The sequence below is a fragment of the Neodiprion pinetum genome, chromosome 2 (genome assembly GCF_021155775.2).
Source record: "Neodiprion pinetum isolate iyNeoPine1 chromosome 2, iyNeoPine1.2, whole genome shotgun sequence".
Classification (NCBI taxonomy): Eukaryota; Metazoa; Arthropoda; class Insecta; order Hymenoptera; family Diprionidae; genus Neodiprion; species Neodiprion pinetum.
In genome coordinates, this window is record NC_060233.1 from 30,146,754 (window position 1) to 30,166,179 (window position 19,426).

The window sequence follows — 19,426 nt, forward strand, 5'->3', positions numbered from 1 at the left end:
CGTAGATCACAACGATTGTATCCACGTATGTTATGTTTTGCTTTTGTACTTTCCATCAGAAGTAATCAAGCCCACTCATTCGTCAAATGTTAGTGTGGTATTGTAGTTAAATTTTTTTTTCTCTTGTAATGGAAAAACTTCAGATCACTAGATATCATGTTGTTATTACTATTATTTACAGAAAAAAACCTCTTGATGATTTTGGGTTACTCATTGCAAACCACAGCGTAGAAATCGGTGACAATTTCCAAAATAAAATAATGACATGGATGTAAATAATATTATATAATTTTTTTTAGTTTTCTTTCCAAAGGTTTGTTATTGCAAGTGGTTTATCTGTTCCTTCATAACATTCTATATATCGATTGCGTATATAAGTGTCTATTATGATAATTGACAAAATAAATAAAAGATGTGTCTTTTTAAAGTACCGACTAATTTAATACTTCATCTTTTGATTTCTGCCCATTAATGAAGTAGCAGCTAAGCAGATTTTCTTCATAAAATAATGGTGTCAACTACTTACTGCGCTTGGTCCACTTTCCCTAATTTACAATTATTTTTGTATCGAAACTGTAAAGAAAGTGCTCTTCGCGCTCACTGAGTAATCTACACGGAAAACAGTACAACATGTTACAGAAAAAATTGTGCATTACATTACCTTTCAACAGGCGTAATTACACTCTGGGATGACTTTCAATCGGAATTGAGAGAATTGCTTCGCCACACTAATTGGTACCATTATCTGTATATAAAGTTTTCAGTATATGTATATTATCTTAAAGAAAATAAAGACAAAATAAAGAAGAACCGAGAGAAATTAACCAACTGGGGACAGCGTATTCTGGCATCTTGATTGTGAACACCTCTGGCATGAGTGATCGAAAAATTCTTTCATATATAAAATAGGTCTATATTCGTTGTTTCAACATGTAAACTAGTAAAATAGAAAAGTCCGAGTGTTAGAAATATGATGGTGCAGGCCCGAATTTTATATATTAAGTTTGTAAAACAGTACAAAAGAAAAAACAGAGTACGAAAAATGAACGTAAATGACTTTGTTAAGGTGTTGAGTCACTTGCGACCCAGCTGGTATCCAGATGGTTAAATGTCTCCGCTTTATTATATTTTTAACTATCAATAGTAGATAATATGCTAATATCGGCATAAGGAAAGCTACAGCTATCAAGAACAAAGATGAGTAAAATGGTCATTCTGTTTCAATTCAAAGAGAAAAAGAGAATTATAAAGTTGCGCCATAGTTAATATTTATTAGAAATGATTCAATTCACTAAACAGTCGCGTTGCAGAATGTAACTGTGAGTTTAGGAATGATTGATATAAAACTTGAAAAATATTTTTAGTTAAAAAAAAATAAGATCAATGATTTTTTTACCTATTACCTAGTTGTTCGCTTATGTTCCCGAAGTGGTTTATTCTTCACATTACGCTTTTTCAATTGACTTGTCCCATTCTCTCATGCACCTATTCGTTTATTACGTGTTTCTTGGAGTGGACCGTATTCTACTGCTTCTCCTTGTCGCTTCTCGTGGTGTTCTTGCTTGTCGAGGGGTTGCAGTTTGTCGTGACGTTGTAAGCTGTCGTGGCGTTGTAGGTGGTGGCGGCATGATAGCGGCGTCGGAATCAGGTTTTTCATTCTCTTTGTCATTGCCATCAAGCATTTGCTTCAGCTTTTCTTCTAGCTCAAGACATGCTGCCTTAGTTTCAGTCTTTTTCCTTGCCTGATCCACAATTCCATTAAGAACTTTGAGCACTGGCTCATGATGGATTTTGTCCTTCATGTGGTGAAGATTATCGACAAGGCGACGAATGCCTGTAAAAAAAAAAAAAACAAAAGTAATACATAAATATGCAAAATATATAAATGTTGGTCTATGGAGAATTCTACTTAGATTATTACATAAAGTCACCTTTTGCATTAAACTTAAGGAGCGAGAGACAGTACGCCAAGTCGCGCCATTGACGCTCAGTTGTAGCCAGTTTGAATCTGATGCAGACTTTTTCAATGATTGCATCGATTTGTTTCTCTTTTTGCAGAAGACCCAGGACAAATCTGTCAAACGGAAAGCCATGTTGTATTTGGAATGCAATGATGTATGAAAAATGATAATTTTGAGTCCTTACTTGATTATATCCCGAAACTTATCCTCATCAAGCTTCAAATCGCAGTCTGTTAACCTCGATAGAATATCAGGCATGATGTTGTATAGAGCGTTCCCTTTATTGGCCAGTTCATTGAAAAATTTTATAGTTTCTTGACGAATGTCTTCCTCTGGATCGTTGACACAGAGTGCCAATTCTGATACTTGACCTTTAACTCTGACCATTTCCTTCATTATTAAGTTTGACAACATTTTGACACAAGTGCGTCTGACTAGCGGGGACTCGTCTCTAAGTCTAAAATTCAAAAAAACAAATGAATTAATGAATGACTAATTAAATGATGAACGAAATCATTAGCAGAAATAGTTTCAATGCGTTTCATCTGAACTTGAAAAATTATTCATGGTAGAAGCTTTAAAAAAGAAAATAAAAAAAAGCAAATGAAACAGATTACCTGCCATAGACATGCTTAGTCCAAGGTTCTACTTCATTTGGAAATCTATTCATCAGATCCGTTACCCCAACAAGGAGGTTTGCTCTATTAGATGGATATGGCGACCGTTCCATTATAGTAATTAAAAGCTGAAGATATTCCTTGCAAAACAATGAGCTCACAGTCATCATTTTGCTAAGAGCAAGTGATCCTGATATCTGCACATCTTCATCCGTGTACTTTTCAGGATGTTGGCAAACATCCAAAACCATGGGCCTGTAAAAATTGTTATTACGACATTGACTTAAGGTCCTGTAGTTAATGCAGTAGTACAAAATAAATTCTGAAAGATTTTCAGTGAGATTTGATTGTTTTTTTCTTATCCACTGGTAGATATACCTGTGCATTGATAACTGTTAGAATTACGGGAGTACACCGTTCCTTCAATAATTTGCAACTTACACAAACTTGGCTAATAATCCGTTTCCTGAAACCACTTCATTTTCCAAGACATTGTGAATAAACTCAGCATCACTGTCATCCGCTGTTGCACCCTCTATTGCTTCTTGCCCATTATCTTCAATCGTAGAAGTCTAAGTATTAAAATTTGTTTTAGTATTTAATTTAGAATAATACAGATTATTTTGAATAATACTAAGTATGAAAATTTAGCCAGACATGCTGCACTACAAAACTGTATATTAAGCCAAAAATATTTCGTGTTGAACAAAAAGTAGCTTTAGATTCATGAAACTGTTATTCAAGCAAATTACATCTTTTAGGCGCCTCATCCGACTAGCACTGGAAGGTGTATCCAATTCGCCATCACGAATGCTCCTTGCCGTTGTATCTGCAATATTTCGAATATTTATATCTCCTTTCCTCTTCATTTTCACCATTTCTATCAGTGTGTTTCTTCGCTTCAATTCCTTGTATACATGCATGTCCAAATGTATCATTTGCCTAATAGCAATGTGGCCAACAACGTGTAATAGGTTTGCAAGTTGTGCAGAAGGCATGTTTCTTCTGTGAATTGTACCATTTGCCAATTGAAAATTTTTCACCAACTGGCTGAGCATTTGTTTCATCAATAAATCTGGTTGGTCTGCTAACTGCAAATCAAGTACGTAATGTGTTTTACTTCATCGAAATATACAAGATTTTCATTATTTAACCCAAAACGTTATCATTCCGCGCAAAAAGGCAGCATGAAAGAACGAAAAATACGTGATAATCAATTGTATAATTTATCAATACCTGAAAATTCGAGCAAAGGGAAAAAAATTACGAATTAAGGAATCAAGATTAAAATCTTACGTGATAAATAGCATTGATTGCTTCCGTTGAGAATGTGGTATAGCAAGTTTCGTCAATGTCTTGAAATTTATTCACCAACAGAAGTAGAATTTTTTCAAACACTTCGTGCTCATTGGGAAGCCTATGAAATGTAAATGGGTTCGATAGAGAATTAGGGAGTCAGTCGAAAGGTACATGGACCAAAGGGCTAACTAAATTGAATGATTTACCTCGATGGGCATTTTAATGGGTCAGGATTTTGCACTGCCACTTTGGTCATTGCACGACAAGTATCTCTAGCGAGTAGAAGGTCGGTTTCTGCCCTTGGGCCAAGGCCCACACTGACAAGAATGTCAAAGTTACCCGTAACAACGGCGGACTCAGTTGTAGATGCCATAGTTAAGAGCATAAGTGCCGCTCGACTCTCTTCTGGCAAGGTGTCGGTTAACTTGAGAGAAAACCTTTCCCACAATACCTTTTTCAAATAATACAAACAGTAATTAAGCTCTCAGGTCCATAATGAAAATGAATCCTAAGCTTGTCTCACTGTACTTACCCGAAACACCTCTGCACTTATTACTTCTTTTTTTCGCCATAGCGTAATGAGTTTTGTGAGAGCAGGACTTTCACCAGGTTCCAGACTCTTCACCATTTTAATAAGTGCTTTAGCAATAACTAATGCCTTGTGCCTTTCCGAGGTATACTGTTCACTATCTCTGATGTATAACTCCGTGTATACTTCAGCCAGATTTTCACAAACTGATACATCAGAACTGTAAACCTAGTTTTTCAAATGATTGTAAATATTATAATAAGCGAATATCTCTACTATATATGTATATGTATAATGTACTTCAGTGAGCAAAATTTAAAATATTCTACCTGGCGAAGTGCCTTGCGCATAGCATCTTTAGCTCCTTCAACTTTAAACTGACATGCAATGCCTAGAAAACTGCAAGCTTCTATGGCATCACTCGATGAGATCGAGGACAATCGTATTTCTGCTACAGGTATCGCCTTAGAAAGCTCAGTAGCGAAGATTAAACAGTTCTAAAATGGAGAAGCTGATAAGTTTCCTCATCCAATTATTTACATGGTGTTTGCATATTAATTGTCTATATTTATGTACTTTACCTTAATATACTCCACCAATCTTGCTTGAGTTGCGTAATCTTCTTTTCTCGTTTCCTTCTCTTTCTCATATTCCTTCATTTGTTGATCAATATCGCCACTCCCTTGATTTTCTGTAACTATTTGAACTTCTTGCGAATCTATGAATACTTTGTGCAGTACAGACATTAGGAACTCTTCTTTGTTTTCAGGGGTCATAGTATCGATGGGAAAACTTTCTGGCAATTTTGCACTTAAACTCATTAGCTGTTCCAGTGCTTCGCGGATTTTTTCTTGAAAAAGTAGCTGTCTCAAATTTTCAAAGCGAGAATCCAGTTCAGAAAGAATATCCTCCTCGCATTCCATGTGCTCTGTAAGATTAGCCACCTTTATAAAGGGCCAGAAAAATACATTTGATAGGGTATTACCTTCGACACATATGTTTGATATAGCACTTTGGATGCTTGGGGCAAGCGCATTCCAAATGTCTACTCTAATCTTCGCTCCTGGTTTACTAATACTTGCAAATCTTATTCTCAGAGTCTTGAGTTTTTTCTTTGCATCTGCCAACTGCTGTGTCAACTTGTCTAAGTTGAACTGGAAAGAACGAATATTAATACAAGTAAAGTAATGATTAGATCATCTATCAAAATCAGTGTTATGTTAGGCAATGGAAGACAGAAGACAAGAGAAACTTACTTTTCCAGCAAATGGATTGCACTGCAACAAAGTTCTGAGTAATTGAAAAGCATATTTGCGAACAATCGCGTTTTTATCATTTAATCGGTGAATTACCGCCGTAAGAAGAGCGTTTTGATTTACTAAGGGCACGGCACCTTCTGTGCAAAGATATTGCCAGACCTGAAGAGTCTTGGATCTAACAAACGCGTTTGTGTCCAACAAATGATCCATAAGGTTCTCCAAACACTCGTCTCGTGTTGTCTTCTGATCTTCAGATAGATCTTCAGACGTTAGAATCTCTTTCACTATCGTTCCCAGTATACCAATCACACAGTTTCTCATTAGGTAGCACTATAAAGCAAAGAAAGTGTTGCACGAAATCTGAACATAGAAAATTCACCAATCATTTACACTGATCTCTGTTATACCTCATTTGCAAGATGGTCAGTCAAGTTGCTAACAGCTGGTAATATGAGGTTTGGTTTTGACGAAGCAATTGCGTCAAGGAAAGTCGCAATGTTACGCGTCCCCCCTTCCTCTGGGGTTGCTCGGTCAACTTCACGCAGTATCTCCTTAATGATACCGGTGCATTTGGTTTGTTCAATAACTTCTATTATACCAGTTGCCAAATACACTGCTAGTCCATCGCACATTTTGACCAACTAATTCCGAGGAAACATTTTTTCATCAGGATTAACTGCATACTTCTAGTTAACTTGAGGTAAAGAATTTTCTTTAGGCTACTAACCTGAACTACTTTTATTACAAAGGATATACTATGGTTGTACCGCTTTACTAGAGTCCCCAGTATCTGAAATAAATGAGATTAGACATTGCCAGTGATAATTAGTATTCAGAACTGGAATCAGATTTAAAATTTTCAAATAGTAGGTATAGCAGAGAAAATTAAACCTGCAAATCTAGAGTTTCTATATAAAATTTCATAAGAGCTTATTTTTTCAATAGACTTTACGAAACTCATTATTCACTGTAGCTGGTAGAAAATTGAAAAAAATTATTTTCAGCAATTCGTCAAAGATATAATGAGCATTTAATAAAGTAGGGGTAAGTGATTGAAATATTTCTATGTTATGCCAAAGACTCCATAACTTTCAGAATATATTCAGTAACACTGAATACCTGGTTTACAGGTTCTTTAAGCATTGAATTAATTGTATATTGTCCATGAAAACTCACTTGGAAGATTGATTCCCGCACAGATTTGTCTTTGACATTTTTGCATCTTTCTAGAACCCTGTAGCATATTTCTGAAATGCACCTAGACAATAAAAGATTTTAGAATATACAATTGGTTCTCTAACAAGACATGCTTAGAGTTTTCATTTTTTTCGGAGTTTCCAAATAAACCTGTGACTAAGAAATACTAACTTGATAAAACTCCCATCAGCTATTGGCGGTTGCCAAAGTTTTTCAAGTGGCAATTGTATCCAGTGATATATCTGTACCAAAATTTCATCGATTTGATCATACCACTTGAGTTCCCAATCCGTTTTCGATGATACTTTCTTCCGTTGCTAAAGCAAAATTTCAAAGACAAACAAGAGATTAAAAACACAATAACTGAGCGATTGGATGTAGATGCAGATTACATAAAAACAAAAACTTATGCAAGATATAAAACATAGCAGTCATTTGTAAATTGCCTAACTTAATAAAATGACGTCTAACGCTTCTTTGGAAGATAATCAAGGTGAACGATATATTAATTGCTAAATAACTAAAATAATAACGAAAATAAAAGAGACTAAATTTTGAGTCATTTCCATGTTCTACACATCAGGGTTTACAAGCAGAATTAATAATCTTGTGGCTTCTTTGTATTATGATTTATTAATATAAAGATTAAGAAAAGAAATTTTAACCTATTACGTTTAAATTTTGTGATTTCAAGTTTCTTGAAAGAAATCGTTGCTATGTTTGTGGTACTGTGGGTTGCTGCTACATTTAAATAGTTTTTTATAATCAGACAACAAACCAGAGTACTATTTCATATTTTACCCTTACTGTTTTTATAATAATGTTTTTGTGAGAACGTTTTGAAATTGTAGAAATCGTTTTTCACCTTTGAACTTCCGCCAGCAGATTCTTCAGACACAACAATCTCGATGTGACGAATTAAACTAGACAACAGGTAAGCGAGCATATTGGTGATGGTAAGCAGTTGTGGTTTATCTTCTGCCGCTGGTTCTCTTCCTCTGTCGTACTGCTTTTCTAATTCGTTTGTAAACATTTTAAGGCCTGAAAAGTAACAAGTAAAACATGTAAAGAATTATGTTTTGTTGTGTAAAAGTTGTGAAAGTTGAAATACTTACATTTGTGGATTCGATCAACTGCTAAAAGGTGAACAGGTATTTTTAAATTTGAGCCGTGCACGAGAACAGAGAAGAATTTGTCGAAGTGTTCGAGCAAGAAGCTGGGCCCCTCCTCCTGCAGGATAGCATTTGTATCTGAAATAGTAATTACAGCGGTGGACTATCAAGTAATAGAATTATCACAAAATTACAGCAACAAACAAGACAGAAAAAAAACCAAAACCCGGAATGAATATTTAATAGTGGAATTTGACTAAAATATAATGGTAACATACCAGCAAGAATGTTTTGTATGTCCCGAAGCGGATATACATTTCTAACGGAGTATTTTCCCGGCTGGGTCTGAAGAAGTTGATCCTTGTCGGACGGTATCACAAATTCGGGCATGGCGCTCCGCATTTTAGAATAGAATTATTTACTCAGAGTTTCACTGACATTTCACACGTTGTTGATACACGCGTTACTGATGGCGTTCTTAGTTCGCAATTGATGTAACGGCGGAATTTTGAATCTAGTGACGCCAACATCACACTGCCGGTTATCGCTGCTCAAATAGCCGACAACAATGTATGTTTGGGTCTGCAGAGTTGTCTACACTGTTTTCCGCTTAACTGCACTCACCTTCAGAGTACTTGAGCTTGTAAGAACTTCACCGTGAAGTACACTCCTTACCATTGATGCGTTAGAAAGAGACATGTCTTTATCGACGAAATTGGACAAAATACTCCAATCACGTCTCCGTTCACCGTCGAACACAGGGAACGTCTGAATTACCGACCAATACTTGGCCCGCCGAATATGGCTACTCGAGGGCATCACGAAAGAACGATACCTGAAGTATCAAGCGTAACACCGGTGCGGCATTAAATCACGGATGGAATAGATTCAGAGATGAAAATAAAATCATGCTGGGATTTACTTTGAAAAATTGGCTTACAAATAATCAACAGTGTTTAAAAACGACTATCTTCCATGTGACAAAGATGACACAGATCTCAGCAACGATAGAAAATCAATGCAATAATTCAACAACTAATGCCACAGTAGAAAAGATGAAATTTTTGGTTAAGTTATTGAAAATTGACACAAGAGAAGCACGGCATTATTTAAAGGCAAATCAACTCTTGCGCATGGTTCCAAACGAACAAATCGCCGAAACCTACGCACTTTGCTTGGTGAGTATGAGCGACAAGATTAATAAATAAAAAGACGATAAGTACCGTATATTGATTCATATTAAAAAGGCAAATACCACACACAGAAATATGGAATTGGCAACGAAGTGAAGGACATTATAGGAGTAATATCTCTCAAAGCATCCACTTTGGAGCGAAGAATAACTTACTTTCAAGAATTGGGTTGCACAAAATTATTAGCAAACATATTAAAACCGTAAGTAAATACTTGAGAATGTGACAATATGCAACTTTCATTATGACTTCATTCGAATCGCTTGATAACGCGAGTAAATACCTTAAACTATTAACTATTAATGTCTGTTATATCAGAAGTTCTCACCCTCAGTCTTGTGTATTCCAGTTTTATGACAGGCTGTGAATACAGTCTTCAACAATTTCAGGACTGGAATCTGCTACCGGCTGATGTTGACATTGCGAAAAATATTTTCAGTGTTCTCAATAAACCACCGCCAGATGTTCCATGCTTAGATTCACTAAAAAAAAGTAATTCTATTCACACATATCGCTCCATTTGCCTAGAGCATTATCTCAAGTGGCGGCTGGAGTACACTGAAAAGGAATTGAGTAAATTAACAGCAGTTATACAAAAGTTTCGTTATTTCTCTATAAGATCGATCGAAGAAGTAATCGACTGTCTAGAGAATGAACTCGAATTTTCTAAAGCTAAGGTAACGTCAATTTTGAATTACTTTTCGGGTATCATTAGTAATTGTTTATAGTAAATAATTATATTTATGTTTTCCATAGATAAAGCAAGCTAATTTTCTACTTCGTGCAGACGCAACAAATATCAAGCAGTTACTGACGACGTATAAACAAGTTGCTGGCAGTGATATGAAGCCTTTGTTAATTAAAAATCCAAAACTTTTGGACGTAAAGGCAGACCTGATCCCTGCAAGGTTAGAGATTCTTAAAAAACACGGTGTGACAGAATCTGCGCTAAAAGTATATCCTACTATATTATTGCTCTCGAAGGAAACCATAGAATCTAGACTGAAAGAGATACAGAGCATACCGGAATTAAGAGGTTTTTTGGATCATCAACGCTTATTGCTCTTAATTCTATATTTACGAAAAGCAAAAGATCGTTTACAGTTCATGAAAGAGCATAATGTGAAGAGCATCAGCCTTTTTACGCTTAGCTCTAGTTCCGTTTATTTCAATAGGTTAGTGAAATAATTCGTTCTTCATCACTTTTTCACTATCAAAGTTTACTCCGTTATTCTTAATATAAAAAGAATTCTTTATTTCTCTGCTTTTTTATTTCATTTTTGAAGACAACTTGAAGAGGGACTTGTACGAGCTAAAGGTACAGACTTGTTACAATTTTTGAGTAAAAACACAGGCGCCTCTCAAGCTTCTATTCACCGGTCCCTACAGAAGAATTCAATGTGGCTTCATGCACCATTTATTCACGTGGTGGATACATATTTTTATTTAATAGAAAGAAATTATACCAACGAAGATATTCTGAATAATGTTCATGTTCTACTCTACAAAAGGTAAGACGATGTTTTTTCGTGATTAGAATTAAGAAAAATTCAAACTTTGTATCTTTCTTCACTGTCAAAATTAATTATTTTTTTTATTCAACAGTTCACGTGTTGAACAAGTGCTGGAAAAAATTGAATCCGACGAATCCGAGAAATCTAATAATTGGAGTCCTAGTCAGAAACTTGCTTTGTGTGTTTATTATATTGAAAAAAAATTTCATTTTTCCGGGCTCGGTGTATTAGAGGATACGCCCGAACAGCATTTACTGACGTCGGATCAAGTAACAAAAAACCAGGTTTTGAAAGAAGAATGAAAATAGACAACTGGTTTCGTAGTTATTATACCATTAAATCTACTTTCGTATCTGTTGTTTATAGACAAAAATTCGAGATGTTGAGTCTTACGTAATTAATGGCATAATTCCCGTGATTTTTGATTTTTGATCAAACTTTTTCCTCCCACCTGTTCGACCATCATCCAGAAATTTGTGTGAATAATGCTATAGATTCAAGTTCCGACTGTACAAAGTGAATTATAAGATCGATTTGATTTGGAAATATACTTAATCACAATATCCTTAGAACATATAAAGTATTATATGCTCTAAGATAATATCCAACGTTGAATAAAGGCCGATGATTTCATTGGCCAGTACCGTTAAATCCGGCCAATGAAATCACTTACACGTCGAGACAGGCTTCTTGTGGATCATGAACGGGCTCCAATCACCTGCAAATTTCTGTATATATGACACGCCGGGTCAGCGGGGCCTTAAGATGCTTTCATGAATAGCAGATCCTGTATATTATGTAAATATTCTGAATATTTTAAATTTTATACCAGAACCGATTTCGTCGTGTAACATTTTCTTTTCACTGCGGCGCACAGGTTTCTTAGAATTTTTTGGAAAACTGTATTATTCCTGAAAAATGTCTCTTATTTACATTGCTATTTCTTTGCTTATCGAAATTCTTTACCATCCAAGATACATTAAACAGGTATGTATTATATGTACATACATAGTTAAATCTCATTAACAGAGTATGTGAAATCTTGCGAATCAAATATTTTCACCAATAATTATCAGTCAGTGATGGGTTGAATGTCCGAGAAAAATTAGAATAGATCTCTACAACACGTAGTGTTGAGTTTCATGATAAACGATGGTTCTATGACTGCTTTTCGTACAGAAATCTAAATTGTAGATATGAAATTGAAAAAAAAAATAAAGAGTAAAAATAAAAAATTGAAACGTATCATTCTATAGTTTAATATGAAAATCTGATTATAATTACGTGAACACGGTTATATGACAACGCTATTAAATGTCAATGCAGGGAACTTCGCAGTCGCTTCCTCCTCGGTATTTGGCCAAGTTATCGCGATGCGAAATTCGGCGTGTTTGCTCGGCTATAGTTCGCCGAGTACTACCGATCACTCTGCGATCACTATAGATTTTCGGGCACCCCTATTTCACGCGCTGTTGTGATTGGTCGAACCGCTTGCCTCACAATTGTCGTTGAAGCGGTTCATCGGATTTACGTCAAAAAAAAGTCTGCTATCACAAATCGAATTCAAATCTGCCGCTGTCAACTGCCCTCACGCCGATATATGTATATTTTCTCTTATAACAGCTTCGTTTTTTGATGTAACGTGTGTAATGCATGTGTATTTCTAAACAGTATTTTATGTTACGCATGCGTCCAATGGTAGTTGTTTAATTTTTGCTTCAGTCGGTTCCGATTAATAAACTAGAATGCAGCCGTATGGAGAAAATAAGCAGCTGTATCTCAGACGAGGTATTTTATTATAAATGATTACATTCAACAATATGCATATATGTATACTTATACGTGAATTAGCTCGTTAGTTGCTTAAAACGATTCAAATATTCCTGGTATTATTGCAAAGTGGTGAAACACCGTCAAGTCAATAAATACTGTTAGGAATAATAGGAGACGACATTTGCCGGTAATCAGTTATTTCCATAATGGCAAGAATCTACTACGCAGCTAATACTCTTAACTATATCTTTTGGTGCGATTGACTATAACGAGCGCTTTAATAATAATATTGATGTAGAAAAAAAGAGAAAAAAGAAAATCATAGCCAATGACGTCCGTAGACCAATTACTGATTACACTTTCGTTTCAATCATTTGAAAGCCGCATACGAATAGCACTTCCTGTAAATCTCCGTGTATAGATGCAGAATTTAAATTTTAGTTGACTAACAATAAGTATATCCATACACAGTAACGTAAACTTTTTAATGACACGAGCTTATACTCATTGGGCTTAGAATATTTGGCCCTTATACTTACAGGTATTTACTACTCAAACCGAGATCCTAATATCGAAAGAAGGCACTGGCGTTAAAGACACTTGAAGGTTTCGGGTACCCCGCTCCGATAAGAAGAACCGGATACGAAACAACATAAATGAACATTTTTACGACGATTTACCGACCAACGTTATCGGTCAGAATTTGCTGTCATGCAAGGGAAGCGAAAGAAACTCACAGGTGAAGCTGAATATCCGATTAGCTTATATATTAATTTCCTATCGGTTTCAATGATTTTCATATTTTGGAGATATTCTTATTTGCGACGTTGCATGAAGTGAAAGGTTTGATGAAAAAGTTCAGGAAAACATTTTTACAAATTTGAGAGAATATTTACAATTGAAATGGGTACATTTTGAACGAATCGGCATGCTTCAAATAACGTTTAGAAACGAACGTCTTTGAAATGCTACGAATTTTTTTTTTTTATATAAAATTTGTCTCCAAAAACTTCTATACGGGTGTTAGGAATATTCAATTTATAGTATTACAAGTAAACCATTATGGCAAAGTTTTCTAATCAGCTCTGAAGAGTCATGTTTTACAGGCTTTCAAGAAAAGTTTCCAACAACCCAAGTATGCCGTTCGAAGAAATGAAAATTAATGAAAAAGAATGTCAGATATTTTTCATCAAAATGCTAATATTCTCCGCAAGGTTCAGACCACTGTTCCAGATCGATCTTACTCCACTATCTAAAAGTATACCTATTAAATTTTGCCAGAAAATCTTTGCACTTTTATACCGAAATAACGTTTCAGTATGTTGCCGTTTACCTACTACTTCAAAAAAGTTTCAATAAGCAAAATTGCATCGTGGCGTATAAAAGGTATTTTTTAAAACAAACGACCGAGTTGTTCATCAACCTTCAGAGTAAAATATCTCTGAAATTTTCCTACGCGTACGATATACCCCGTGACCGCGTCAGTTGTAATAACCATCGAACGAGTGTGTATAATCATCTTGAAAATTAGTGATTAAATCTGGACTCGAACCCGAACCCAAGGGTTCGAGTCAGTTCAAAAAAGGAGGTAGCTGAACGTAGCTCTGCTGGTTGCCGGGTTCGTTCTTGACGAGAACTTGGTCCTTGATGCCCTGGCGACCGGGGGGCGAATGCATGTTGTACTCCTGCTTCTGGTCCTGAGACTGCTGCTGCTGCTGCTGAACGTAGTCGCCCTGATCGTGCTGGTACTTTTCGGGCGGGCTGAGCCCGCTGACGTACTCAAGCTGCTTGCTCTGGTGCTCGTCCTCGGACATGGAGCCGGTCAAGTGAGTGGGAGGCGAATGGTTGTTGACCATCGTCTGATAGTCGGCGCGGGAAAGCTGCGGGGGCGAACTGTTGTTCGCGTTCATGTAGTCCTGGTGAACGCGCATCGTGTTGTTCGGCGGCGCGGAGAAGAGGGACGCGTCGTGCTGCGGTATCATCGTCGTGTAAGAATATGCCGAGCCGTTGTTGCTCGGTCCCCCGAACGCCGAGGAAGCGTACGGCGAGTTCGAGGGGCTCAGGAGATTCAGATGCGGCGACAAGTCGTAGGCCGGCGTGTAAGCCCAGGCGTCGGGAGGCGCCGCGGCGCTCGCCGACGACGTGAAGGGGTTCAAGCTGTTGTTCAGGGAAGTGAACGAGCCGCTCAGCCCCGGGCTCGCCGAACCCGCTGTCATGTAGCTTGCCGTTTTTCGCGGCGGTTCGCGCTTCCGCCACTTGGCTCGTCTGTTCTGGAACCAGACCTGCACCCGGGACTCGCTCAGCGACAACTTCAGGGCGAGTTCCTCCCGCGCGAACACGTCAGGATACGGCGCTCGCTCGAAAGCTCGCTCCAGTTCCTCCAGCTGATAAGCGGTGAATGTTGTTCTGTAGGAAACAACAAGAAGATGTTCTATGACTGTCAGAAAAATCTAACTAAACGAAACTTCCCAGCAGGTCCGCTTTATATTTGTGGTATTAGTTACATTTTTGCTAACGAATATGACGCGAACTCTTGTAAGTTTAACATTTAAATTGTCATATCAACGTTTAATTTCTAAGTTTTCCTTATTCTTCGATTATTATTACAGTTAAAAATGGTTAAGTTTACCCAAAAATTTTTCATAGACCTGCTGGGACATTTTTTTTCGAACTGTGTATTTAGTCTGCAACGTTCGATTTTCGAAACAGGGTAATCGGCCCGTTATACTTTATAGGAAAATTGTCGGTGCATGGGATAAAACACCCTGTAAACGGTTGCCTGCCTATATTATATTGTCACACATTGTCGACGCGAGGTGGAATTTACCGTAAAAAATAATTTTTATAATCAAACATTGTTGCTCCAACGGAGTTTAAGATATTTTGCCATTAGTTGGCTTTGTCAGATATGTTAAACTCGGGAATTATACAAGTTACATCGATTGATTTTCATACCTACATTCAATTCTATCTCATTCATAATGATATCGTAGAATGCAATTTACCGTTCGGTGCGAGAAATCCGATAAAACACCGCAGTATGCGTATCATCGAAAACAGGTCAACATTTGTTCGTTTCCGTTGGACGCGCAAATCGAATCGCACGATTTAACGTCATTTTACAATCGCAACATCTGATTGATCGCAGCAGTATTTGAAACCGTCGGTGAGGAAATTGAGCATTCCTAGGTATGCGTATACACAAACGCATGTAACGAGATGACCAAATGTTGTCTCGACTCACCCACCCACCCGCGTGCCGTAGAATGCACTTCACACGTACGTACCCAGATATCTGTGGGTACGTATAAAATACACATGCGAACACCCGGTGCTATGAGGGACCCTCATGAAATTCTCATAATTCCTGCACCTAAATGCCCGCGTCACTGCACGCGAGGGAGGGTACATATCCCATAATGGTCAAGATCGACTCGATAATCTCGGATGTTTGATACTGGGCAAAAAAAAAAAAAAACGTACCCAGCGGACAAACGCTTGGTGCCTTTAAAAACTAAACCCCATAACGCTCGATGGTATCGAAATCCGTTCGGAGCAGTCCGGCGAATAAGATTATTGTTTTGCTTGTTGTACCGTAGTTTTTTCTTCCTAAGACTTACCTAGTTTTTTTCTTCTTGATGCCATTGTTGTCCGTCTTCTTCTTCGAGTCCTTCTTCACTGGCTGTGAATCACTGCTCACTGCAACCCCAAAATAACAGAACACCGATTAGTTTAATTGGTGCTTCAACACTGGTTCATAATCCGATACAGCGTGGATGGACTGCGTACGTTCGAGTAGATAAAGGATTGATCGGCGCAGGAAAATTCGTGTATATAGCAAAAACTTGGATACTGTTTAAACGTATCAAGAGAATCTCTATCCTTCCCGAGATCGCAGGTTGTACTGGTTCAAGTTCCAGTACTGGTTGTAATATACGTTATGACTCTGCTCACAAATTACTGCATCAGCCATCGGGGTTGTTCAGCTGGTTGAGCCGTCAATTCACGTTTAATTTACTCTGATTATAACGGAGAAAAGAGGGGCGTGGATTACATCTAACGCGTTTGCGTTCAAACTTTGCTTTCCGCGACGCGCTCTTTGATGATAAACCGTTTTAATCCCTTTCTTGCTGGACGAAATTTTTCAGTTTATCGATTCCTTAAACACCCGTATCGATTTCTATATCTATCTGTAAATTTTCGGGCTGACAGTGTCGGGTTCTCGTATAAGTATTACAGTCGTCATCAACGTGCGTCATCTCTTAATTAGCCGCGGGCCAATTGAAACATACCTACAACGCTTGCACATACTCCACACGCGTAGTGAAATCATAAACTCGGGTGTATTACGTATTTGCGTGGAGTGTGCGAAGCGGCAAGAAAACAGAAATAGAATAACGCGTGTTATTTCTCGTGCATTGCACCGTTTGTGACGTGACCCTTTTGCAAACGCTATTACTTGCAACGTACTAAAATTTGCTCCGCTTCGACGTGCTTCCGATTTCCTTTTAATTAGGTATCCGGTGCCTTCTTTACGACATGTGAGATATTTACCTGGAGCCATGGAGTTCATAGAGTCGTCCGATTTCCTCTTGACGGAATTGTTGAGCTGCAGTCCCTGCTGAAGGTTCGTCGAGGTTGGCGTCGCCGACGAAGATGTGGAAGTGGTAACTTCCTGGGCCTGGGCTAGCTGCGGCGCGTACATTCCCGCGAGCTCCAGCTCCTTAAGTTCCTTCTGTTGCTGCTGGTGCAACTGATGACTGACCCCGACGTGAGGGTGGTGATGCGTTGGCGGGCTGTTCGACGAATCCAACTTGTGAAGAGGGCCCCCGGGCGGCAGGAGATCGCCGCCGTGATGCCCGCCGTGAAGGCCCAGCATCACTTGGATGCTGTGAACACTTCCGCCGGCACCGCGGGCCCCAAACTCCGAGAACAAGGGGTCGTCGAATGGGCCACCTTCCATGACGTAGGAGTATTCGGAAGCAATTTTTTCCCGACACGCCCTCGATCGGAGGTGAGATAACGCGAGTCGGTATATCAGCTTCAACGATTTTTCAGATTTCAGCCGGCAGAAGTCGCGCTGCACCGCATAAATAAAACTGAGTTGAAAGCAATTATGCAAAAATGTGGATGATTGCCAACGACACAACGTAATGGAATCTGGACCAATTGCGATCAATTGTTGCGGTTATGATTAATTTTGATTAGTTTTAACCAAAGTTAACGAACTGAACTAGTTGTACCGGGCCTTGATGCCCGACTGAACTCGTTCAGACTCTGCAGTCTGCCGGAGTCGGTTGCCTCGATAACACTTACTTCGCCTACCAACGGGAGTAACACTGAGCCTCTCACATCACACTTACACACATTTATATTTTAACCAATCCGAGCAGCCCCGCCCCTTACACCCCCGTTGCAACCAATGCGGTCAGGGCAAACCTCCGCGCCCATCCGTCGTCGAGCTCGGCAGCTGCCGACACAAACGCACCGGATCATACGGGTCCGCCGCACTCGCCTGGACCGCGTATTCGCTCTGCGATGCTCACGCTCACATTCACGCAGGTTTTCGTGCGCGGTTCTCCGCCATCGAGGATCCTCGCCGCGGCTCCATTTGCAGCCCACACCGAAAGAGACGGGATGAGGAAGCCGCGAAGAGGACGCGGAGCACGCGGTTTCCTATCGGCACGATTTTTCGAATCCTCTCTCGTCGCTCCCCACCACCTTGTGACGCGCGTTCTTGTGCGTGTGTGAAATCCGCCTCCCCGCCCCCTTTCTCTCTCTCTCTCCTCTCTCTCCTCTCTCGCTCGATTTTTCTCTCGTTCTCTTTGTATCGTGAAAACCACGCGTCTAGGTATCGGTGGCAGGAATTGGGCCGTAATCACTGAATCGAACGTGGTGCGCGGATCCATCCTTGATCACCCGGCTCGGAAGTCCTGGAACCGCGTTTTTACGCAGATACAATTCGCGTTCTACTCGTGCGCACGGAAATCGGAAACATTGATATCGCGATCGGTTCTTCGGCTCCATGTCCGCCGACTGGTAGAGTTGAACTGACACGAGCTCTTCGAGATGGGCTGGACAAATCCAGCAATCGTCAGGAATTGCCTCGAATTGGCCCAATCAAACTACCCCCATTCGGTCTCTGTACGTGTATGTATGTATCACGTGCACACATCCATACGCGTGTATCAACTGCTAATTTAATTGTCCGTAATTAACTTAAAACGCACTGATTTTCATTCATCTAACGTATACGCGCACACTGCAGGCCTGTGAAGGTACACGTGATACATTCGATTAGGTTACTCCCGGAATATTTTCTCAACGACGTCTTAGCAAATTCCTCAATCGTTTTTACGTCGTGTTTTATACTGGCTGTGATGGTTTTTAATTGAATAGATTATCGTACTCTTCACTTTAGTTTCAATAATCAGATTAAAGCATAAACGGTGACATTTATGTACATCGGTAAATTTGTAAACAACGTAAATATCTCATGTAAAATTTTTTATTCATTCTACATCAAAGAAACCTGATGATGCCAGGCGGGGCCCGCCGAAACGTCGTTTAGAAGCATAATTGATTGGTAAAAGTGCATCATTTCATCCCTGACCGTCACCCAACTAAATCGAATCTGTATGATATCTACACGGTCGCGAACACCAATTTCATTACCGTGCTCGTGAGTCTCTAAGAAAAACCACCATAGCAAACCCACAGACGTATTATTACACAGCTATGCTATGGGTTATTCGAGCACACGTTTCAAGGAAGTTCCAAACGTATGATTTTCACATTAATTTAACCAAAGATTATTGTATAAACAGAATGTAAATATTAAAACTTGCGAGGAACTCAACGATTTATAGCCGATCGATATTCTTCCGTTCGATTCAATTTTCTTATGTTTTCTGCGGATGTTTTCGAAAATAAAAGCACAAGCGTAATCGGAAATTCGTCGCGGTTGCAAGA

At 38.8% G+C, this 19,426-nt stretch overlaps 3 protein-coding genes across 5 annotated transcripts; 1 reads left to right on the forward strand and 2 right to left on the reverse strand.

The window, feature by feature from the left end:
• Positions 1 to 151: 151 nt before the first annotated feature.
• Cap-D2 (CAP-D2 condensin subunit) lies at positions 152 to 8,666 on the reverse strand. Of its 3 annotated transcripts, none has more exons than XR_006881688.2 (21): positions 8,253 to 8,666; positions 7,978 to 8,112; positions 7,728 to 7,903; positions 7,034 to 7,179; positions 6,842 to 6,923; positions 6,393 to 6,455; positions 6,073 to 6,306; positions 5,663 to 5,995; positions 5,392 to 5,560; positions 4,988 to 5,334; positions 4,736 to 4,903; positions 4,410 to 4,634; positions 4,084 to 4,328; positions 3,875 to 3,995; positions 3,331 to 3,669; positions 3,020 to 3,150; positions 2,579 to 2,833; positions 2,146 to 2,418; positions 1,932 to 2,074; positions 1,404 to 1,834; positions 152 to 745 (listed from the first exon to the last, which is right to left on the reverse strand). XR_006881688.2 is itself a non-coding variant. In XM_046612750.2 (20 exons), the coding sequence occupies exons 1-20, from the start codon at positions 8,374 to 8,376 to the stop codon at positions 1,497 to 1,499; spliced, it is 4,047 nt and encodes a 1,348-aa protein (XP_046468706.1). In that variant the 5' UTR covers positions 8,377 to 8,666; the 3' UTR covers positions 152 to 1,496. The 3 variants fall into 3 exon arrangements, 1 of the variants encoding a protein (XP_046468706.1); XR_006881687.2 differs by having other exon boundaries at positions 1,397 to 1,834; XM_046612750.2 differs by having other exon boundaries at positions 152 to 1,834.
• Positions 8,667 to 8,753: 87 nt separating this feature from the next.
• On the forward strand, positions 8,754 to 11,923 carry mTerf5 (mitochondrial transcription termination factor 5). Its single transcript, XM_046612763.2, has 6 exons — positions 8,754 to 9,152; positions 9,239 to 9,369; positions 9,517 to 9,844; positions 9,924 to 10,342; positions 10,454 to 10,678; positions 10,773 to 11,923. The coding sequence occupies exons 1-6, from the start codon at positions 8,883 to 8,885 to the stop codon at positions 10,981 to 10,983; spliced, it is 1,584 nt and encodes a 527-aa protein (XP_046468719.1). The 5' UTR covers positions 8,754 to 8,882; the 3' UTR covers positions 10,984 to 11,923.
• A 535-nt stretch (positions 11,924 to 12,458) lies between these two features.
• Positions 12,459 to 18,892, reverse strand: repo (reversed polarity). The gene is made up of 3 exons (XM_046612764.2): positions 17,009 to 18,892; positions 16,075 to 16,153; positions 12,459 to 14,860 (listed from the first exon to the last, which is right to left on the reverse strand). The coding sequence occupies exons 1-3, from the start codon at positions 17,415 to 17,417 to the stop codon at positions 14,026 to 14,028; spliced, it is 1,323 nt and encodes a 440-aa protein (XP_046468720.1). The 5' UTR covers positions 17,418 to 18,892; the 3' UTR covers positions 12,459 to 14,025.
• Between the last annotated feature and the right edge of the window lie 534 nt (positions 18,893 to 19,426).